This window comes from Haematobia irritans, chromosome 2 (genome assembly GCF_050003625.1).
Source record: "Haematobia irritans isolate KBUSLIRL chromosome 2, ASM5000362v1, whole genome shotgun sequence".
Classification (NCBI taxonomy): Eukaryota; Metazoa; Arthropoda; class Insecta; order Diptera; family Muscidae; genus Haematobia; species Haematobia irritans.
In genome coordinates this window covers 31,047,664-31,068,524 of record NC_134398.1, presented here as the reverse complement: position 1 = coordinate 31,068,524, position 20,861 = coordinate 31,047,664, and the positions used below count along the sequence as shown (strand labels likewise).

Below are 20,861 nucleotides of genomic sequence, written 5' to 3'. Positions count from 1 at the left end.
AAACAATTAGTAATTACACTAGTTTACACTAAAACATATATTTGATAAGAGGTGGCTTTTTTATGAAAATATCATATAATGAATTCGTCCTTTTTTCAATAGACAAATCATATCTCGAGTTAAAAACAAGTAAGGAAAGTCTAAAGCACCACATTGTAATCTACATTTTCGATACTATCTGAATTCCTTCAAATTTATTGAGTGTTTTATATAAAGGGTTTATGTTCCCATAAACATACATTTAAATCTGAACCGACAATATTTAAGACTTCTTAGAAAATCTGCTGACTTTAAATTTAAGTCGGTGAAACACAATCTTAGGAAAAAAATATGGGAAACTTTAAATATGAACCAATTTTGAGCCAACTTCGCAAAAGTGTATTTATGATTTATCGGTCGATACATATTTATTAAAAGTTTAGCAAAAATGAAATTATTTTTCAATTTTTCGACTAAGCAGTGGCGATTTTACAAGGAATATATTGGTATTTAGACCATTTTGTCGAAATCAGAAAAATTTATATGGGAGTTATATCTAAAGGCCGGTACTCTGTTTGTTGGTGCGAAAAAAGTTCCCCTAAATCATTGTTTCGCGTTGAAAAATGATAGTGTTGACAATATATTTTGAGGGGGAAAAAACAGCCATTTTGGGATTTTTTTGCGTTTATTTCGTCGAAATGTATTGACAACATCGCAGACTGTCACGAAATGATTACATATACATACGCAACTAGTTGCTCGATTTACACACACTCGCATACAAAATAAATAATTTGAAAAAGAAGAAGCAGGCGAAGTTATTTTACAAATATCTTTGGAATTAAAAAACTAATTTTACAGTGCTGCATTTTATTTTTTGGAACATAGCAATTAATTCTTGTGATTCCATTCATTGCTACCTCGGTACTATACATGTTGCTTGAAGTGCTAATGCTTGTTTGGAACATCAATTGCTGTGCCTCCTGTTGTTTCAATTATGTTTTGTGTTTATTATCCCGATGCCCAGTACAAATGAAACGATTGTAAAATATAATTCACCAAATAAAGCTTTTATTTTGTTAACATTTGTGTTTAAATTTCATATTATATAAATTATTTATATTCTACCATATAGTAGGGAGCGGCTAGATGTTGGTTGCTAGTTTATTATGGAAATACAACTCCATGTTAGTTTTATCAATCATCAGATTACATTTTTAAATAATAATCAGATCCACTTTTGTGTTATAAATTCACAAAAATCAGTTTAATAAATAAATTATTTCTTAATTCACATTGCAAATGGCGCCATGTTATGAAAATACTGAATACGCGAGTTACGTCAGTTTTTCAACTCGAAAAAAAACAAAGTACCACAAATGGAAAAAATTTCGCTAGTTTTTCGCATGTTTTGGTTTTGTATGGAGTTTCAACGCGAAAACCGAACAGAGTACCGGCCTTAAATCTGAACCGATTTCAACCAAATTTGAAATCCAACTAAATCTGAGTACAAACTTGGCCTCTTTGGTCATATGAGTGTAACTCGGGCGAAAGATATATATGGGAGCAATATCCAAATATGAACCGATTTCAATAATATTTAGCACACTTGAGTTTACCGCTAATTATACTCCTTGTGTAAAATTTCAACCAAATTGGACTAAAACTCTGGCTTCTGGGTCTATATAAGTCCGTATCGGGCAAAAGATATATATGGGAGCTATATCTAAATCTGAACCGATTTCAATAAAATTTGGCGCTAATTATACCCCTTGTGCAAAATTCCAACCAAATTGGACTAAAACTCTGGCTTCTGGGACCATATAAGTCCATATCGGGAGAAAGATATATATGGGAGCTATATCTAAATCTGAACCGATTTCTTCCAAAATCAATAGGGTTCTATTCTGACCCAAAAAACATACTTCTGCCAAATTTGAAGTCGATTGGACTAAAACTGCGACCTGTACTTTGCGAACAAAAATGTGTTCACAGACAGACGGACATGGCTATATCGACTCATGGCTATAAGCATTTTTGCCAAAGACACCATGTGTCTATCTCGTCTCCTTCAGGGTGTTGCAAACATACACAGTGTGCGCAGGGTATAATGACTGGAATCTCATTTTCATCATTTCCATTGCGGTGACAATTTTAGAGGAGCCTTGAAACACTCAGAAATGTCACCAGCATTCCACCGTTGAAAAACTTTATAGTGTTTAGTCGATACTAGGATTTAATCCATAACCTCTTGTATGCAGCGGGCTTGAACCATTCTAATCTAAAAATTATTAAAAACAAAAGTACTTTAAAAGAAATACAATATTATACAATACTTACAATACGGGATTAATGCCCGGGATTCGGGATTAATCGCGTCCCGAAAATCCCGGGATACTATTGTCCATTTGCCTGGAGAGACTATAATTTTATTCGGATCAGCAGAAAATTTCAGCAAACTACTGACTTTTCTGCAGTATGACTGCTGTTCCAAAATAACAGATTGTTTGCTGTTTTAGCAAAAAAACTGCTAAAACAGCACCTAAAGAACAGCAGACAGCGTTTGCTATTAACAAAAGACTTTTCTATGAGTGTACACACATGTCCAATTAATAATTAACATCATAAGAAAGAAATATAAAGAAGTATTATAGACAATACAATATACATATGATCGAATTTTATAAGTTCCGGTATCATAAGAAGTCGGAGTGCCATTATATTTTTAATGAAGGGTATAAATATGAGAAACATTAATTATGAGGCAACTTCACAAAATTGTATTTATGATTTATCGGAAAATTGGAGTAATTTTTACAATGAAAATGTTGGTATTTCGACCATTTTTATCTAAATCAGAAAACGATATACATGGAAGCTATATCTAAATCTGAATTGATTTCAACCAAATTTGGGAATTTGGCGAATTTGGTCGGTCATATGACTGTAAATAGTGCGAAAGTGGGACTATATCTAAATAATTTCAATAACATTTTGCATTTTGTTTGAACACAAAGTCCATAAAGGGCGAAAGATATATATGGGAGTTATATCTAAATTTTGGCCAAAACACATACATTCATTGATTTGGATATCCAAAACCTAGACATCGACCATAATAAATAATTTAATGGTTGAAACCATAATACAATGATGTAAGTGTTTCCATATGCAAGTAATATTATAAAATTTAAAATATTAATAATATATTATAAAATTTAAATAATTAATAAAAATAAAATTTGTTAATTTACACTTATATTTATAAATACAACCGAAAAATAGGGAATGAAAAATGAAAAGAATGAATTTTGAATGATAAAATGAAACGAAATGAAAAATACTACTACTACATAGAAAATGACACACATACACACTATACATGAAAGTAAACAAACAACAAATACTATCAAATAAAAAAATTCGATTCTGAAAAAGGCGGTCAAACAAAAATTGACGCCTTTCAAAGTTAGTTCGACTACAGTGTTGTATTTAAATCGGCCATTCCCACACGTAGATAGAAATTCCCTCGTTTCCCCACCAGGATGCTCCCATCTATAGGTGGGTACTATGTTCCGTTATCGTGTTGAAAATCACTTTATTTTCGCGACTACTTTTCATGAAATAATCAAAATTATAAATGAAAGCAAACATATTCCTGTAAAGTCTTGCCGAAATGTAGAGGAACAAGAAACTGCGTATCAATTGAGTTAATTTATCTGCTTTATATTGAAGTATTTTAATAAAGTAACCGCGAAAATTTCAACTCGAAAAGCGAACAAAGTACTTACCTTATCGCTGCCAGATTGTTTTTAGCAAATTGTCAAAAAGTATATTAAGCCAGTGGGAAGTAAGCAGGTAATGTATGATAAAACCAGGTATGCACCTCTAGCAGGAATTTTGTTTTCGAGCCAATAACACGTATGGAATCAAAATTTAAAGGCCGGTATGCACCTCTAATGAAATTTGCTATACCCATAAGAACTGCATTCCTATATTTGCTTAAGAAATCGTTCATAGTTCATCCTTACGAAATGTCTGTGTTTTGAGCCGTCCAGTCTATAATGCGCTTTACAGACGATCAGTTATTCCAGACGACAGTGCTCGTGTCGAACATTATAAGTTAAGTCCGAAGGCATAATAGATACTGCTGCATGTTTATGGGATCGATAACACATTTACCGATTATTTAGTCATCGCCGATAAGTCGTATCGATCCGACACACTGTAAAGCGGACCTTAGACGGTCGGATAAACACTCCGACAGAGGTTCGTCTATTCGTTGTGTGTTCGTTCAAGTTTTGCCCTTACACTGCACGAACAAATGTGATGACAACATGAAAAAATAAGAAGAAGCATAAACAAACAATGAAGTTGTACGAAGATTTATGGGTGAAACCATTTTTTACTGAAAAAATGGAAGAAAATAATAAAAAAAATCCTGGTATATGTGTCAAAACAATGATTCCTGAAGTAATCCACATTTAATATATTACAAATTACTTGATGAATTTAAAATACTTGTCGCCTGGTTTCCCATTGATTGGAAGTGGATATTTTCCACGTTTTTGCCACAATACTGGTTTAGATTTATATATTTCTTTAATTTTCAACCAGAATTGGCGATCCATCATTAATTTCATTGCAGAAATGCCTGTTTTTAATGTAAAAATAAATTTGTCTTTGATAATGTTTGTCGAACATCCCCTTACACTCAATGATTTGTACCACCCAACCAGAAGAAATCAAAGTTGTTTTGATTTTATGCCAACACGTCCCCGCGACAGCCGAACACGACCGTATACAATCGGATTTGTCGCCGCAACGTGTTGTGTTGCAGGGTTTATCCGACCGTATAAGGTGCCCTTAAGATTCTCCACAAACACCGACATTCCGTCCGGAATAACTGATAGTCTGTAAAGCGCATAAGTTCATTCGGGCGACAGTGCTCGTGTCGAACATATCCCAGATGTTGGTCTGACGGCATAATCGGTACTGCTGCCTGTTAGTGGGATCGATAACACATTTACAAACATATGCGTTCTCCAGATTATAGGTTTTCCAGACGGAATGTCTGTTTTTGTTTAGAATCTTATTTATAAGAATTATAAATGTTTAATCAAATTAATAAACATCTAAACAATCGTGTTTTACGTCACCACAATGATTCTTTTACAACTACCTTAAAATTCACTTTTTCTGATAATTTGAAGGGGCTCTTATTGGCGTCTAAATTTATTAAAAAAGGCACCTAATAATTGCACTCATGCGATACTTTTTTGTAGTAATTTGGCGTGGTACAACTTCTCAATAATGACGGCGCTTTTCCGACGAATTTTGGATGTCATATATGATTGTTTTCGACGTGGTGGGGATTCTCAGAAGCACCGTCAAATTCAAAAAAATGTTGGCAGGGTTGTGGTCAAGTAAAACACGATTATTTAGATGTTTATTAATTTGATTAAACATTCATAAATTCTTATAAATATGACATTAATACCACTATAACAACACATTTAACATAATTTTTTCATTAATAATAGAATGATGTTGATTTACAAGTGACAAGATACATGTTGTAGCGTCTATCAGCCAGTGTTTATATTCTCAATGCCTGAAAAATTATCACTTTATTTGGAAAGTCAAAAATGGTTATGGGAATTTCGTTTTGATCCTGTGAACGTTTTTTTTTTGGTCGTGTTGGATGTATAATGGGGAAAATAATCAAAACATTGTTCTTGTAACAAAAAATAAGTTACTGACATCATTTCCTCACTGTAATGATCGAATTGCAACCAACCATTTCTCTGGGTGTACGCTTCCCCCATCACAGCTGGTGAATGTTGCAGTGTCACGTACGAGTCTGTGGTAGCGATGAGGATGAAATGGAACTTTGAAATGCTGACAGGGAACTTGTAGTGTGGCCGGATATGTTTGACACGAGCACTGTCGTCCGGATGAGCATATAATCTGGACGGCGCATTAAAGCTCAAATAAATTACAGAGCGAACAGCCCAGTAGTGGGATTCTGTATTCAATTTTAATGATGAATCGCATCGTTAAGATGGGATAACAAGAAAAATAACATCCAAGGTATTCGGTAGACGTTTTAAACTACATTTACAATCGTTTAAAATCAGCTGTGTTGTTTTCTGTGCAGATAAAAATAAATACTTCATTAAGTAAACAACGAAGATTTTTTGGTTGTTTATTTTCTCTAATGAATTCACGTTATCAGCAGAAAATTTCATTCATGCAAAATAGGGTCTTTAATTATGTACGCTACTTTTAATAGGAAAAAAATTGATCCCTTCTCTATTACAAAAAGAGTTTTCTGCAATATTTTAAAAATCTGAAGGTTCTAAGCCGTTCTAAGAATTTTATCGGGCGGAACTGCCTTAAATGGTCTTAAATTAAAGGGAATTTCATATAAGTTGAGAATATCACCCATTTTTCTCTTCCGGATTTGTGTATTTCTTTTAAATTTCCATACAATTTCCAATTTTGCAAACTTTTTTTGTCATTCCACCGTTTATCGTAGCAGGGTTGCCAAGCGCAGCGCAGCTTAAACAACAGTTGCTACATATTAGTTACAGAATGACACGATCGTTAGTGCAAACACGTTTTTTCGTAGACAACGTAAACGATGCGATTATCGTGAAGAAATACAGAATCCCACTACAGATAATGCTTTTATCGACTGTTAACATTTTCTTCCCCATCGACATTGACATTCGGTTAGAGTTGCATTCCCAATTTCATATGGCTGCGCCAGGGAAATTTACTAAAAAATCAAAAGATTTATATTAAATTTCAAGACATTTGTTTACAAAATCCCAAGGCATATTAATTAAAGGTAAAGTCACGAGCAAGCGTGTGTACACCCCATGATATTTAGAAAGTCAAACTAAAATGACAGCTCACTTAAGTTTACATTTTGTGTATGTGTAGTGTTGTTGTATTGTAACACAATGTAAATAAAAGCAATACTTATGTACACAAAGAATGTAAACAAACCTACTAAACGTAAACAAAGCCTTTGACAAGATGAATGTCGATATTAGTCACCTGATTGCATGACTTTACCTCTTTAATATGCCTTGACAAAATCCAATTCAAAAATTGAGTACTCATATAATTGTTACGAGTACTTGTAATCAAATACTCGTTACTTTCTCAACACTACTAGGGCAACATTTATTTACAAAATTCAATCACTCAATATGAGCAAGAAGACTGGTGCTAAAACCCAGCAATTAAGGTTAGAATGGTTGAATTGTGCCAAGAAAAAAGATTCGGATAAATGGAATTTGTGTTTTTGTTTTTATTTATTCTACATTTTAATTTGTTTTTACAGTACAGAACAATTAATTGAAGCAATACGAAGAAAAAAAGAATGTAATGCTCGTGCTCAAATGGTTGTTGAATCTCTTTTGGAAAAGAGTATTACCGAAACAGAATTTCTTATAAAGGTGGGCTGCAGTAAGTTTGCCGTTTCATTTTCACGTAACTTCACTGGAGACTAACAAAAAATAATATGCTAATGTTTCTCTTTCTAGTTAAGGGATATAAATCAATGCCATTACGAAGATGTGGTTGATGAAAGAAGCATACTGAAGATATGTTCGTATCCTTTATGCAATAAGACCATAGAAAAGTAAGTATTTTCGGAATCTCATTTCCCGCCGAATTTGATAAAAGGCATTCAAAATTTGAGTAGAATTGAAATTGGGAATCTTGAAATTGGTTATTAAACAAATAAGAATACCAAAGTTCTCTATGTAGTTCTAGTAAACATATTGTGCCACCTTTCTCCCAATTCGTTTCCTATTTATTAAGACAATCCAATAAGCCAAAGTGTACTACCGTTAAAATCATTCTGCTCCTTGATCATTTTGGAAGATGAAATATTTAGTCGAATGGTAGTTAAGTATTTATTGAGATTTTCACAAGTATGTTTTTTTGCGAAAAAATTTCCTCTGTAATACATCTTAATTCTGGAAGATATCACTCATATAACATCTAATTTCGATATTACTCTCATTGATATCCAGTTGTACATAATTTGGCTACTCTCATGATCTTACTTAAATTTACAAAATGTAAAGGTACAAAATTTCAACCATGTCGCATAAATTTCCTAGAGCCAAATCTAAGAACTTTCCCTGTACATATATTTTAAATAATTTTATTATGATTTCAATGAGACGCAATATGTACAAAATGATACCTTTCTTTATACCCTTCAACACTACTGTGGAAAAGCCTGAGATCGACTTGGAATTAAATTCTGAGTCGATTTAGTCGATTAGACCATGGAGGCCAAAGTTATACTCCGATTTACGTGAAGTTTTGCAGATATAGCAGAATTATTATTCTAACTATGCATGACAAATTTGGTTGAAATCGTTTGAGATTTAGATATAGCTCCCATATATATATGTACGCCAGAGTTGGGGAAATATGGTAGACTGTTTCATAATGTAGACCCATTTTCAATGGGATTTTCCTCCAAATGACTCGATAGTTTCCACAGAGAATATATTTATTATGCTATTTAAGTGTGTCAAGCTTGATCTAATTTGGTTCAGATTTAGATAAAGCCTATGTTTGAGCCTGTAATATTTTTATAGGCTATTTGCTCGAAAATAAAAAAAGCGAAGTTTTAATTCTATACTAAAGTTCCGACATGAACTTGACTTTATTCACTTGTTTCTGTGTGACGAATGAAAAACCAAAAATTTATTTGTTTCAAAAAATCTTAAAATAACAGAATTTATGTACAAAAAAATAAAGGGTTTGTATGTACAAACGTTCAAGGATACACATTATGACATGTATACAAAGGGATTCCCCAACCAATGCACCGCCGACGACGGCTAGCCAGTGCAGTATGTATGTGCACAGGTATATGTTTGCACTTGCAAATATTTTTAGAAATGCATCCAGGTAGAAAAATATGTTGATGGACAAAACAATAACAATGATACGCAGACAAAATATTTTGCTAATGCAATCGGGCTGCACAGGGCCGGACTTGAGGTTAACATCCTCCCCCCGTTGAAGACTGGTGGCTTCAACAGAATCAACAGGAAGCAAGGCTAAGTTATTGACAGCTCTTTTAAAAATTCCACAGCTCGTTCGCACATTTACAACTCGAATGACATCATCCTTTCCCTTTATGATTTCGGTTATACGTCCTATTTGCCATATTTGCCAGCGGGGGTAAATTGTCGTCTTTAACAAGAACCATACATCCTGGTGAGATCTCTTCGGCTTTGGTTTGTCACTTTGAGCGTTCTTGTAATAATGAAAGGTATGATGTACTCCATTTTCGCCAGAAATTTTGTTGCATCTCCGAGACCTTTTGCCAGCTATTAAGACGACCGATGTCAATCATGTTCGGTTCTGGAATGGAAATGAAGGGACCAACAACTAAAAAAAATGTCCAAGGGGCTAATCACGGAATTCGATATCGAATTCATAATCGTATCGAAAAAATTGTTGATACGAATAAAAACGAAAAAACGAATCAGAACAAAATGAAATGACAAAATTAAGTTAGCGGCACAAAATAGAATGTAGAAAAACACATGTTTTTGAAGATTTCAAAGCAAAAAGTAAATTTTATTGCATTTTATATTATGCACCCATATCTCTATTCACATTCCTCCGAATTCCTTCCTAATTGGAGGATGAGATGAATATAAAATAATTCGGCGACAGATAAGGAATAAAAGTGCACATTGTTATTGGTGTAAGTATATGGGTTTGAAATGGTGTGCACTATTAGAAAGTCACCTTTTTGCAGGCTCAATGGACGATTTCGGCTGACGAAGGAGGCATTCAAATGGAAAATAATTTTTGGTGGCATGTCAACGTCAATTCTATCGCTTTACAATTGTCCGCCGTCTTAAAACTTTTTGCCATTGGAAGCCTTCATCATTCACTATTCTTACAAGGTGGTCCAGAAGCGTTATTTTTTTCACGGAATGGTACGGTAATTGGTTGATCACAATCTCTTGGATATCGATCTAGCATGTGCACTTTATATATGGTTCTTTGCCAAGCGAGGATGCTCGCTCCCGAACTCGACTATGACCAATTTTTGTTTAACTTTTGGAGTTGCATTAGTCCTAAATATTCAAAATATGTTCATTATATGTAAATTTACTACAAATTAGCAACAATTCGAACTAAAACTAATATATTTACTATTCCTATATGGCGAAAACAATGTAAAAAACAAGTGAAAATGTTTACGATTGCAATTTACCAATCGAAAAAATTGTCGATCAAAAAAACTCGATATCGAAAAATTTAGATTTCGATCAAAAGTTCTATCGATATCGAGATATATATATATATATATATATATATATATATATATATATATATATATATATATATATATATATATATATATATATATATATATATATATATATATATATATATATATATATATATATATATATATATATATATATATATATATATATATATATATATATATATATATATATATATATATATATATATATATATATATATATATATATATATATATATATATATATATATATATATATATATATATATATATATATATATATATATATATATATATATATATATATATATATATATATATATATATATATATATATATATATATATATATATATATATATATATATATATATATATATATATATATATATATATATATATATATATATATATATATATATATATATATATATATATATATATATATATATATATATATATATATATATATATATATATTGTTATATATGGTCTCTAACAACCATGCATAAATTGGTCCATATAGGTCCATAATTATATATAGCCCCCCATATAAACCGTTCACCTGATTTGACCTCCGGAACCCCTTGGATGAGCAAAATTCATCCGATCCGGTTGAAATTTGGAACGTGGTGTTAGTATATCATCTCTACCAACCATGCAAAAATTGGTCCATATCGGTTCATAATCATGGTTGCCACACGAGCCAAAAATAATCTACTAAAATTTTATTTCTATAGAAAATTTTGTCTAAATTTTATTACTATAGGAAATATTGTCAAAATTTTGTTAAAATTTTATTTCTATTACAAATGTTATCAAAATTTTATTTCTATAGAAAATTCTGCCAAAATTTTATTTCTATAAAAATGTCAAAATTTTTATTTCTATAGAAAATTGTTAAAATTTTATTTGCATAAAAAATTTTGTCAAAATTTTATTTCTATAGAAAATGTTTTTTAAAATTTTATTTCTATAGAAAATTTTGTCAAAATTTTATTTCTATAGAAAATTTTGTTAAAATTTGATTTCTATAAAAATTTTTGTTAAAATCTGATTTCTATAAAAAATTTTGTCAAAATTTTATTTCTATAGAAAATTTTGTTAAAATTTGATTTCTATAAAAAATTTTGTCAAAATTTTATTTCTATAGAAAATTGTCAAATTTTTGTCAAAATTTTATTTCTATAGAAAATTTTGTCAAAATTTTATTTCTATAGAAAATTTTGTCACAATTTTATTTGTCAACATTTTATTTCTATAAAAATTTTGTCAAAATTTTATTTCTATAGAAAATTTTGTTAAAATTTGATTTCTATAAAAAATTTTGTCAAAATTTTATTTCTATCGAAAATGTCAAAATTTTTATTTCTATAGAAAATTTTGTCAAATTGAATTATATACGTATTTAATCGGCCTTTTTTAGTTAAAATATACAACGTATGGACAAACTTACAATTTAGAAGAGGGTGTTAGGAGGTTTTAAGATACCATGCCACCGGCAAGTGTTACCTCAACCCAAGTAATTCGATTGTGGATGACAGTCTTTAGGTTAGGTTATGGAGGATGACACGAATCCGAACTAGCGGATTTGTGTCCACTTAGACCATAGTTGGAAGAGGAAGATGACAGTCTTTAGAAGAAGTTTCTACGCAATCCATGGTGGAGGGTACATAAGTTTCGGCCTGGCCGAACTTACGGCCGTATATACTTGTTTTTTACTAACGTTGTATTTCATCCCAGGACGTTGGCCGATCTAAATTCTAAATCTAGATTTTATAGAAGTATAAAAAAAAAACTTTTTATTGCAATTTTTATTGTCAATCTAGAATGTTCTTTCCCGAATTCGGCTATAACCATTTTTGTTTGCCATTATTTTGAGTTAAATTTGTTTCTTTTTTCAGTGTTCCAGCAAAACAATATCAAATCTCAACGACATCAAACAAGATATACGATATAACGGATCGCAAAAAATTCTGCAGTACCCATTGCTATAAAGCTTCAGAATATATAAAATCTCAAATGCTAACGAGTCCCCTATGGATGAGGCATCAAGAGATAATACCAGATTTCAAATTGTTAAAGCAATAAAAAGAAAAACTAAGATTTTGATAATTTTTTTAAGTATATGTATTTTTATAAGCATATGAAATAAAGTATTTATAATTTAAAAAGATGGTATACTATATTCAGTGCTAAGCTTTTTGGATTAATAATGCAATTCTTACAGTACTCTCATTAAAAACAATGGCTAAGTACGATGGTAAATGTACACAGACCGATAGATAAATAGTAGCAACACATATGATCATAATAAGGATACTTTCTATAATAGCAACATTAGCATTAAATCATTACAATGTTATCGCGTTCCAAAGCGAAATCAGCTTCACGCTTTGTATCCTCATCCGTCCACTCATCACCTGATTTATCGGATTTTACATTTTCATCTCTCCATTCGCCACATTTTGCCAATACATCATTTTCCGGTGGTATATCCTGCTAAATTGTTTGAGAGCAAAAAAGTAAACGTAACATATACATGAAGCAATATATACAGGTGTAATATTGCACAACAAATAGTCGATACACATAGACACAGATTATAGAAAAATGGTTTCAAATTTGTTTCTTTTTTATTGCTACTTCAAAAAAGGTAAATTAAATTACTTAAGAGGAAAAAAATAAGTACAGTAAGTGGCCTAGAAAGAATGCCTTACTATTAGGAAATAAACTCGTTATAGTACCTCTTTGTCGGCCGCTGCTAATTTGGTGAACATATTCGCATAAATTTTCTTCTCTTTATCTTTGGCTTCTTTGATTTTATGTTTGCATATTTGTATTTGATTCTGTGCAGCCTTATTTGTTGGCTCCAATTCAAGAACTTTTTGGAAGTCCAATAGTGCCTCATCATATTCGGCAACTGTAACATTACATTGGCCACGACGATAGAGAGCTTTTATGTTATTTGGTTCTAATTTCAATGTCTCGTTACACTAGAAAGAAAAGAAAAAATTATTATGTGTATTCAAAAAATGAAAAACCTAGTTCTCTTACAGCTTGCTTAGCCTCAAAATGATCATTAGTTTTTTGATAGCACAAAGCTTGATTGCTATAAGCTGCAGCTTTCAATTTATTACTCTCCTCATCGCCTGGTGATATAGAAATACACATTAAAAAGCGTATTTTTTAACAACATTTTTACATCCACTTTAAAACTTACTGTTAGTGTCCAAGACTTCGACACACTTTTTATACATTTTTAGGGCCAAAGAAAAATTTTCTTTTTTGAAATATTTCGTACCCTTCTCCTTATAGATCTTTGAATGTTCTACACGTTCTTCGGGTGTAAATTTCCAATCTTCCAAACCTTTTTCGCAATCGATTAATTTAATAATATATTCAACGTCTGCATTGGGTGGAATGTTAAACTTCTCATTTCCCTTTGCACCAAAAGCATATCTCGATTTAATTTTAAATCTGCAATTACAATAATTAACAAATGAATGAAGCATTAATGAAAATTAACTATTACCTTGATTCTTCACCGACAACCATTTTCTCTATGGCTATTTCTACACCTTCAATTAGGTCAATATCACTTCCTTCGCCCAGATTGAATTCAACTTCACGTTCTTCGAATACTTTACCATCATACTTGCCAGTAATGTGAGCTGAAATAACAAGTGATTTTTTTAGTATTACAACTTGAACATTTTTGAACAGGACAAGAATGGGATTTTTTTTTGGCAGAGGACAATAAACCCGTATGTATTAAATCCACCAACTCTTTTTTCCCAATTTTATTTTTATTTAGTATGCATTGATATGTCAATTTATATTTTTGGGAAATGTTAAGATTAATTTTAAATAAAAATTAAATTAATAATGCAGTAATTTTTTTAATCATCAGCGTAACTTGTTTTAAAATATTTTTTGATTTGTTAACTGAGTGCGAGAGTTGTTCTGTTTACAGTACAATTAACCAAGAATTAAAATTTTTAATTTTTCGCTTTTTTTTTATTAAAATAATTTATAAAAATTCATATAATGCATATAAATTTTCTCTGGCCTAGCGTCGTCAATGGTATGAAAGTCTCAGCTGCCAATTTCGAAATATGTTATTCGCTCATGTTGTGGTTTACGAATTCGCAAAACCCAAAATTTTCATTTTTCCATATAATAAGGTTTATAACTCGAAATATTAAGACAGTATTCTTTTTATTCAAGAAAATCATCTATAACAAAGTTTTGAGAAAATTGTCAATCAGCTTATGAGTTTTTGGTAATACAAAATTTTAGGTTTTTTGAATTCTTAAACTAGAACATGGGCGAATAACATATTTGGAAATTGGCAGCTGAGACTTTCATACCATTGACGACGCTAGGCCAGAGAAAATTTATATGCATTATATGAATTTTTATAAATTATTTTAATAAAAAAGCGAAAAATTAAATAAATATTATGATTCTTGGGGGGATAGTCTTCATTATTAAAAATAATTTTTTTTAAAACTTTTGGAAAGGCAGATTTACTACTATATCGTTATGTTGCGAAAGATTATATTTTTTGTCGAACATCACAATCATTGATATTTCCACAACAGAACATATATTCTACTTCAGTTCTAGAAAATTCGATTATCATATCACTACTAGTTAACATATCAATGTCTACAACACATTTAGAATTAAATGAATATGTAAAACCGCAAAATAATATAACAAAACCAAGGGACTGATATGCATATTCAAATTATCTTGCTACCACATCCGTTTTTTTTTTTGTTTGAAATTTGAAAACTTACCTTTACACAGTGAGCCATCGCTAGGACCACGTCTTTTGTCGCTGCTAACAATGGTGAAACGCTCAATACTTCCGTCTTTATTTGGGCTAACGTCTGCTCCCATCCAACCTAGCATTTCAAGCTATTCCAAAAAAAAAAAAAAAAAACAAACCATAAGAACTCGCATGTTTAAAAATTGTGGTTACATTTTATACTTACCTCAAAAATTAACGTTGCGTTTGGTGGGATACTAGGTGGACTGCCACTTTCGCCATATGCATATTCAGGGGCACAAATTAGATTACATTTTTCACCCAGTTTCATAGTAACCACCCCCAAATCAAAGGCTTGTATAACACTTCCTATTAATGGGGATTAAAGACATGAATTAACATAATATGATTTTCAAGAATATGCTTTTCTCATACTTGTTCCCAATGTGAATTCAAAAGGCTGGCCTCTATCCAAGCTCGAATCAAATACAGTTCCATCAGTCAGCTTGCCGGTGTAATGCAAAGATACTTTGCATCCATTTTCTGGAGTTTCATCTCCTGTACCTTCCTTGAGAATTTGCTTTTGAACTCCTCCATCGGAAGTAATATTGATTTTTTCAACTTCACCAGCGGTCATTTCAACTTTTTATAAAAAACTTCGAGAATCTTTTTGCTGTGAAGAAATAATGTTAAATAATGAAGCCGATTCAACTCGAACTGACGACGTTAGTCGACTTCAATATTTGAAAGATTTCTGTGCAACTCTATTTGCACAGGGTACATCCAATATAGGGTAGTGTTAAAACAAACTAATCTTCTAGAGTCTAGAATATTTCTCTATAGGGTGTGTATATATACCCACCCGTACACATTGTCGTAATTCGCTCTGTCATATTCGGTGTTGATATTGTTTTGTTGTGTGAAAAGTACAGGGTACTGTTGACAGGGAGAATATTAGGTCTGTTCTCGTACTTTTCTATTAAAAAATATCCAGTGAAAACTAGCAAGAGACCCTACCAACATTTTTTGGAATTTGACAGCGCTTCTGAGAATCCCCACCACGTCGAAAACAGTCGTATAAGATATCTAAAATACGTCCGAAAAGGGCAGACACTATTGAGAAATTGTTCCAAGCCAAGTTACTACAAATCCAAGTTGGCAGGGATTCTACCTTCAATGCCGTTTGATAAGCATTTTTATTTTATTTGGACCACTTTTTTGGAATTTTATATAATGCGTCGTCCAGATTATAAGTTTATTCGGACGACAGTGTTCGTGTCGAGCATATCCCAGATATTGGCCACACTATAAGTCCATAATGCTGCTTGTTTACGGGATCGATAACACATTTACCGATTATTTAGTCATCGCCGACAATTCGTATCGATTGGTAAGATTCTTTGCAAACACTAACATTCCAAGGCATATTAATTAAAGGTAAAGTCACGAGCAAACGTGTGTACACCCCATGATATTTAGAAAGTCAAACTAAAATGGCAGGTCACTTAAGTTGACATTTTGTGTATGTGTAGTGTTGTTGTATTGTAACACAATGTAAATAAAAGCAATATTTATGTACACAAAGAATGTAAACAAACCTACAAAACGTAAACAAAGCCTTTGACAAGATGAATGTCGATATTAGTCACCTGATTGCATGACTTTACCTCTTTAATATGCCTTGCTAACATTCCGTCCGGTAAAACTTATACTCTGGACGATGCATACAACACACAGAACCCTGCAAACATTTGACGGTGCTTCTGAGAATCCCCAACACGTCGAAAACAGTCGTATACTATATCCAAAAAGTGAACTTTGTGTAACAGTTTGAAGGGGCTCTTATCGGTGTCGTTCTAAATGTATCTAAAAAGGCACCTAATAATTGCACTCATGCGATGCCTTTTTGTAGTATCTTGCGTGGTACAACTTCTCAATAGTGACGGCGCTTTTCCGACGAGTTTTTGATGTCGTATACGATTGTTTTCGACGTGGTGGGGATTCTCAGTAGTGCCGTCAAATTCAAAAAATGTTGGCAGAGTTGTATCAATTGAAATAAAATGGGGTCAAATAAGCTTTGTTATGCAACATCGTTATTCTCAATATATACGCGATTCATACGTACTTTTATACGTCCAACACCCTGATAATATAACGATCAGCTGTGCAATAAAGTTCTGCATAGCTTATTGTATTACGGAAATGTTCTATTATTGTAATTTCCCGACTCTAATGTGGGAAGGCCCTATGCTTTGTTCGGCGCTCTCATTTAGATTAAGCTATCGTTCAACGGACAAATGACCTTTAGAATACAACTCTGTACGGCGCGATATGACATGAGTTTAATTTCAATTTAATAAAAGTCACCTTCTATAACAAAATAAAGTATTTTTTGCAACAAAACAACAAAAACACCTTGAAAAAGGCGCCAGACCAATCAAGAAATGAAGAAGTGGTAAAAGGCAAAAGTCGTCAAGTGGTGCTTTGGTGTAATCGGCAAATACATATTGGCGCAGAAAGTGGAAATTTGCTGGGATAAGAGCAATTCAAGAAATTTAAGATTATAAGTACCTGTAAGTACTATAAATGTAAGTAATACACACTTGTAAAATCAATTTGCTTCTTGTGCTACTAAGTAAAATTACTGATAAATATCATTTTGGCTCTTTTCATAGTTAGTCTAATTGGATATATCCAAGTCAAAGTCGGAATCATATGTTTTTGGGGAAAGACGATCTTGACAACTTTTCTTCGTTATTGGCTCCACTGAATATCCGTTTCCCCATATTTTCAAGCTCCCCATTTTGAATATTAGGTCAGACACCTGCCATGCATACATTTGGTGCTGCCGCCAGTTCGACTACACACTCAAAACCTTTACTCGGTTTCCAATATCCCAAGCAACGCACCAGATCTACCAGGTCTTTTAAAAATTCTTCTAGTTTTATTTTGTACAATATCGGTCATATAGAAACTAAAATCGATTTGGGCGCAATCTCGCAATTAAGCCGTGAGAACAATATGAATCCATATCGGTCGAATCAAAGCCAACAAGACGAGCATCGTCCTTCTTTTGAGCAACAACGATTTCATGGAGAGCATCGGCCTGCATTTGGTCAACCACCGAGATATCCGGCCTTTGCCATGTGGGAAGGTGGGGAATGGTAAGGTAAGTGAATATGGATTTGTCCAATTGTATATGTATTTTAGGTTATGTATTAAAATTTTGCAAAGTAGAGAATTAAGATTAAGTTTGGGACACCTGAGCGTATGTGGGATAACATAAAGTATACATGTATCATCCATATATATGAAATACGCAGGATGTTAAGGATTTTAAATCCCCATCCGAAATAATTTTTCTGCTTTCGATTCCTTTTAATTTAAATAATTTTCGAGGTTACAATAGTTAGTGATCTTCCGGTGGAATTTTCCTTATTTTTAATCAACTATTTCTGAGCGTCAGATCGTGGTCCTTCAATGGGGGTATGTTTTTTTAGAATATCATGCAAATCATTTTGAAACTTTATATTGGTACGCAACCTAAAAGTAGAAATCATTATCAGATCTCATTGAAAATGGTATAGCAAATTTGAAAGGCACAATGGCAAAAGCTATCGATTTTGTAGTTGGTGTTGATCATACCTAATCCAAGAAAACTGTGGACTTACTTCCTGACGATCGGATATTCTTTGCTTTCATCGGTGAATATCGAGTGTAGTTCGCTGTTTTAACAATTACCAAGTCTCCAGTGTGTACCTATAGATTTCCATGTCCAGTTTTGGTACAGGAAAGCCAGCACAAAGGGTCATGGGTTCAATACCAGTTTCTCTTGAACCTCAACAAATTTTTCAGTATTTCTCCTCCTAAGTGTTTTACTCATGATGTAAAATAACATGCTGACAATACAAACTAATCTAAGCTATGAATCGCGCGACCTTTTGGAAATACGTAATGACTCAGCTATTTCGCACACCTTCAACATTACTAAATACAAATACAATATTATTTTGTTTTTCGTGATAGCCGTTTTGAGGGCTACAATTTTAAAATCGCTGATTTCTAGAAAATCTTCCTATTTTCTAGAAATCGCGAACACACCATCGTATCCACAAGTTTAAACAATAAAAAAAATGTGTGTCCCAAATAATATACTAATAATACCAGATATACTAATAAATATATATTAATAAAAATGTATACTAATAAAAATGTAATTATTTAATTAATTAAAATGATTCAATTCAATGATTATGATTCAATCAAATATTTAATTAATTTTAATACCAAAACCCTATTAATTTTTTAATTGAAACAACTAATTTTAAGGGCCATTTTCATGTAGCTCCGTTAGGCTTTAACTGACAGTTAGCAGAAAGTAAATTCCAAATATCTTCTCTCCGGTTAACTTTAACTGAAAAATTTTCGGCAGTCAAGTTCCTAACTGCCATTTGGAATATATACGCAAGATGGCAGCTATGTCCATAATGCGGTTTAAACGTTCGTTAGTTAACGGAGCACTAACGCGGAGCTTCATGAAAATAGGCGTAAGTCGGAATTCAACTACTTTTCCAATTATTTTTTTTTATTGATTCAATTAACAAATAACTATAATTCATCACTTTCTGATGTACATAAAAAACCATCAAAATATTTCTAATTAATAGTTAATTGAAAAAGGAAACAATTAAAAAATCAACTGGTACAATTACCTGTTTACTCAAATAAATAATAAAGTCAAAATAGGAAAATAATTGAAAATGTTTACATTTGTTTACTCTGCGCCACACTGTGGAACAGGATATTAGAAGTTAGTGCATATGTTTGCAACACTCAAAAGGAGAGGAGATAGACATTTGGTTTCTTTGGCAATATTGCTCAAGGTTTGTCCCTGAATCGACGTAGCCATGTCCGTCCGTCTGTCCGTCCGTCTGTCTGCGAACACATTTTTGTAATCAAAGTCTAGGTCATAATTTTATTTCAATAGACTTCAAATTTGGCACAAGTTTCTGGTTTGTGTCGGAATATAACTCTACTGATTTTGGAAGAAATCGGGTTCAGATTTAGATATATCTCCCATATATATTTTTCGTCCGATATGCACTTATATGGCCCAGAAACCAGAGTGTTGCCCTGGTTTGCTTTAAATTTTTTACAGGGTGTGAATTAACATTCCGGATACGCATGCCAATTTTGGTTGAAATCTGTTCAGATTTAGATATAGCTCCCATATATATCTTTCGCCCGATTTACACTCATATAACCACAGAGGCCAAAGTTGTACTCTGATTTACGCGAAATTTTGCACAGGGAGTAGAATTAACATTCGAATTAGACTTGCCAAATTTTGTTAAAATCGGTTCGGATTTAGATATAGCACCCATATATATCTTTCGACCGATTTACACTCATATAACCACAAAGGCCAAAGTTTTACTCCGATTTACTTGCAACTTTGACAAGGGAATATAATTAAGTTACTGGATATGCATGCCAATTTTGGTTGAAATCGGTTCAGTTTTAGATATAGCTCCCATATATATCTTTCGCCCGATATCTACTAATATGGCCCCAGAAGCCAAAATTTTAGCCTGATTTGCTTTGCTTTAAATTTTGCACAAGGTGTGCAATTGCTAGTGTCGTAAAGTGTGACGAATTTGGTTGAAATCGGTTCAGATTTAGATGTAGCTCCCATATATATCTTTCGCCCGATATGCACTCATATAATCACAGAGGCCAAAGTTGTACTCTGATTTACGTGAAATTTTGC

General features: G+C 32.3%; 3 protein-coding genes and 1 long non-coding RNA gene across 6 annotated transcripts in view; 2 read left to right on the top strand and 2 right to left on the bottom strand.

Moving 5' to 3' along the window:
- Positions 1-1,028: 1,028 nt before the first annotated feature.
- On the bottom strand, positions 1,029-3,158 carry LOC142223856 (uncharacterized). The gene is made up of 2 exons (XR_012718930.1): positions 2,320-3,158; positions 1,029-2,260 (listed from the first exon to the last, which is right to left on the bottom strand). It is a non-coding gene; the product is annotated as an uncharacterized LOC142223856 (long non-coding RNA).
- Positions 3,159-7,105: 3,947 nt separating this feature from the next.
- LOC142223854 (putative RNA polymerase II subunit B1 CTD phosphatase RPAP2 homolog) lies at positions 7,106-12,485 on the top strand. Its single transcript, XM_075293695.1, has 4 exons — positions 7,106-7,240; positions 7,337-7,451; positions 7,539-7,636; positions 12,216-12,485. Exons 1-4 carry the CDS (start codon positions 7,203-7,205, stop codon positions 12,400-12,402), a joined length of 438 nt encoding a protein of 145 aa, XP_075149810.1. The 5' UTR covers positions 7,106-7,202; the 3' UTR covers positions 12,403-12,485.
- On the bottom strand, positions 12,418-15,851 carry Fkbp59 (FK506-binding protein 59kD). Of its 2 annotated transcripts, none has more exons than XM_075293694.1 (8): positions 15,527-15,851; positions 15,318-15,460; positions 15,120-15,240; positions 13,847-13,985; positions 13,535-13,791; positions 13,369-13,463; positions 13,059-13,307; positions 12,418-12,810 (listed from the first exon to the last, which is right to left on the bottom strand). In XM_075293694.1, exons 1-8 carry the CDS (start codon positions 15,726-15,728, stop codon positions 12,658-12,660), a joined length of 1,359 nt encoding a protein of 452 aa, XP_075149809.1. In that variant the 5' UTR covers positions 15,729-15,851; the 3' UTR covers positions 12,418-12,657. The 2 variants fall into 2 exon arrangements, with proteins under 2 accessions (XP_075149809.1, XP_075149808.1); XM_075293693.1 differs by having other exon boundaries at positions 12,418-12,813; positions 15,527-15,849.
- Positions 15,852-17,535: 1,684 nt separating this feature from the next.
- Positions 17,536-20,861, top strand: part of Rbp9 (RNA-binding protein 9) — a 69,799-nt gene continuing 66,473 nt past the window's right edge. The window contains exons 1-2 of one of the 2 annotated variants that reach the window (XM_075293692.1): positions 17,536-17,679; positions 17,767-18,255. In XM_075293692.1, the coding sequence (XP_075149807.1) occupies positions 17,921-18,255 (335 nt within the window). In that variant the 5' untranslated portion in view covers positions 17,536-17,679; positions 17,767-17,920. The remainder of the gene's footprint in view (positions 17,680-17,766; positions 18,256-20,861) is intronic. The other variant, XM_075293690.1, reaches the window with a different exon arrangement.

What these genes read in the sequence shown, in the direction of transcription:
- LOC142223854 (XM_075293695.1), top strand. Translation starts at nt 7,203, where the DNA reads ATGAGCAAGAAGACTGGTGCTAAAACCCAGCAATTAAG. An exon ending in GCTAAAACCCAGCAATTAAG is followed by an intron (nt 7,241 to 7,336) that starts GTTAGAATGGTT and finishes TTGTTTTTACAG; the next exon opens with TACAGAACAATTAATTGAAG. An exon ending in TGCAATAAGACCATAGAAAA is followed by an intron (nt 7,637 to 12,215) that starts GTAAGTATTTTC and finishes TTCTTTTTTCAG; the next exon opens with TGTTCCAGCAAAACAATATC.
- Fkbp59 (XM_075293693.1), bottom strand. Translation starts at nt 15,728, where the DNA reads ATGACCGCTGGTGAAGTTGAAAAAATCAATATTACTTCCGATGGAGGA. An exon ending in CGATGGCTCACTGTGTAAAG is followed by an intron (nt 13,986 to 15,119) that starts GTAAGTTTTCAA and finishes TTGTTATTTCAG; the next exon opens with CTCACATTACTGGCAAGTAT. An exon ending in TAGCAGCGGCCGACAAAGAG is followed by an intron (nt 12,814 to 13,058) that starts GTACTATAACGA and finishes CAAACAATTTAG; the next exon opens with CAGGATATACCACCGGAAAA.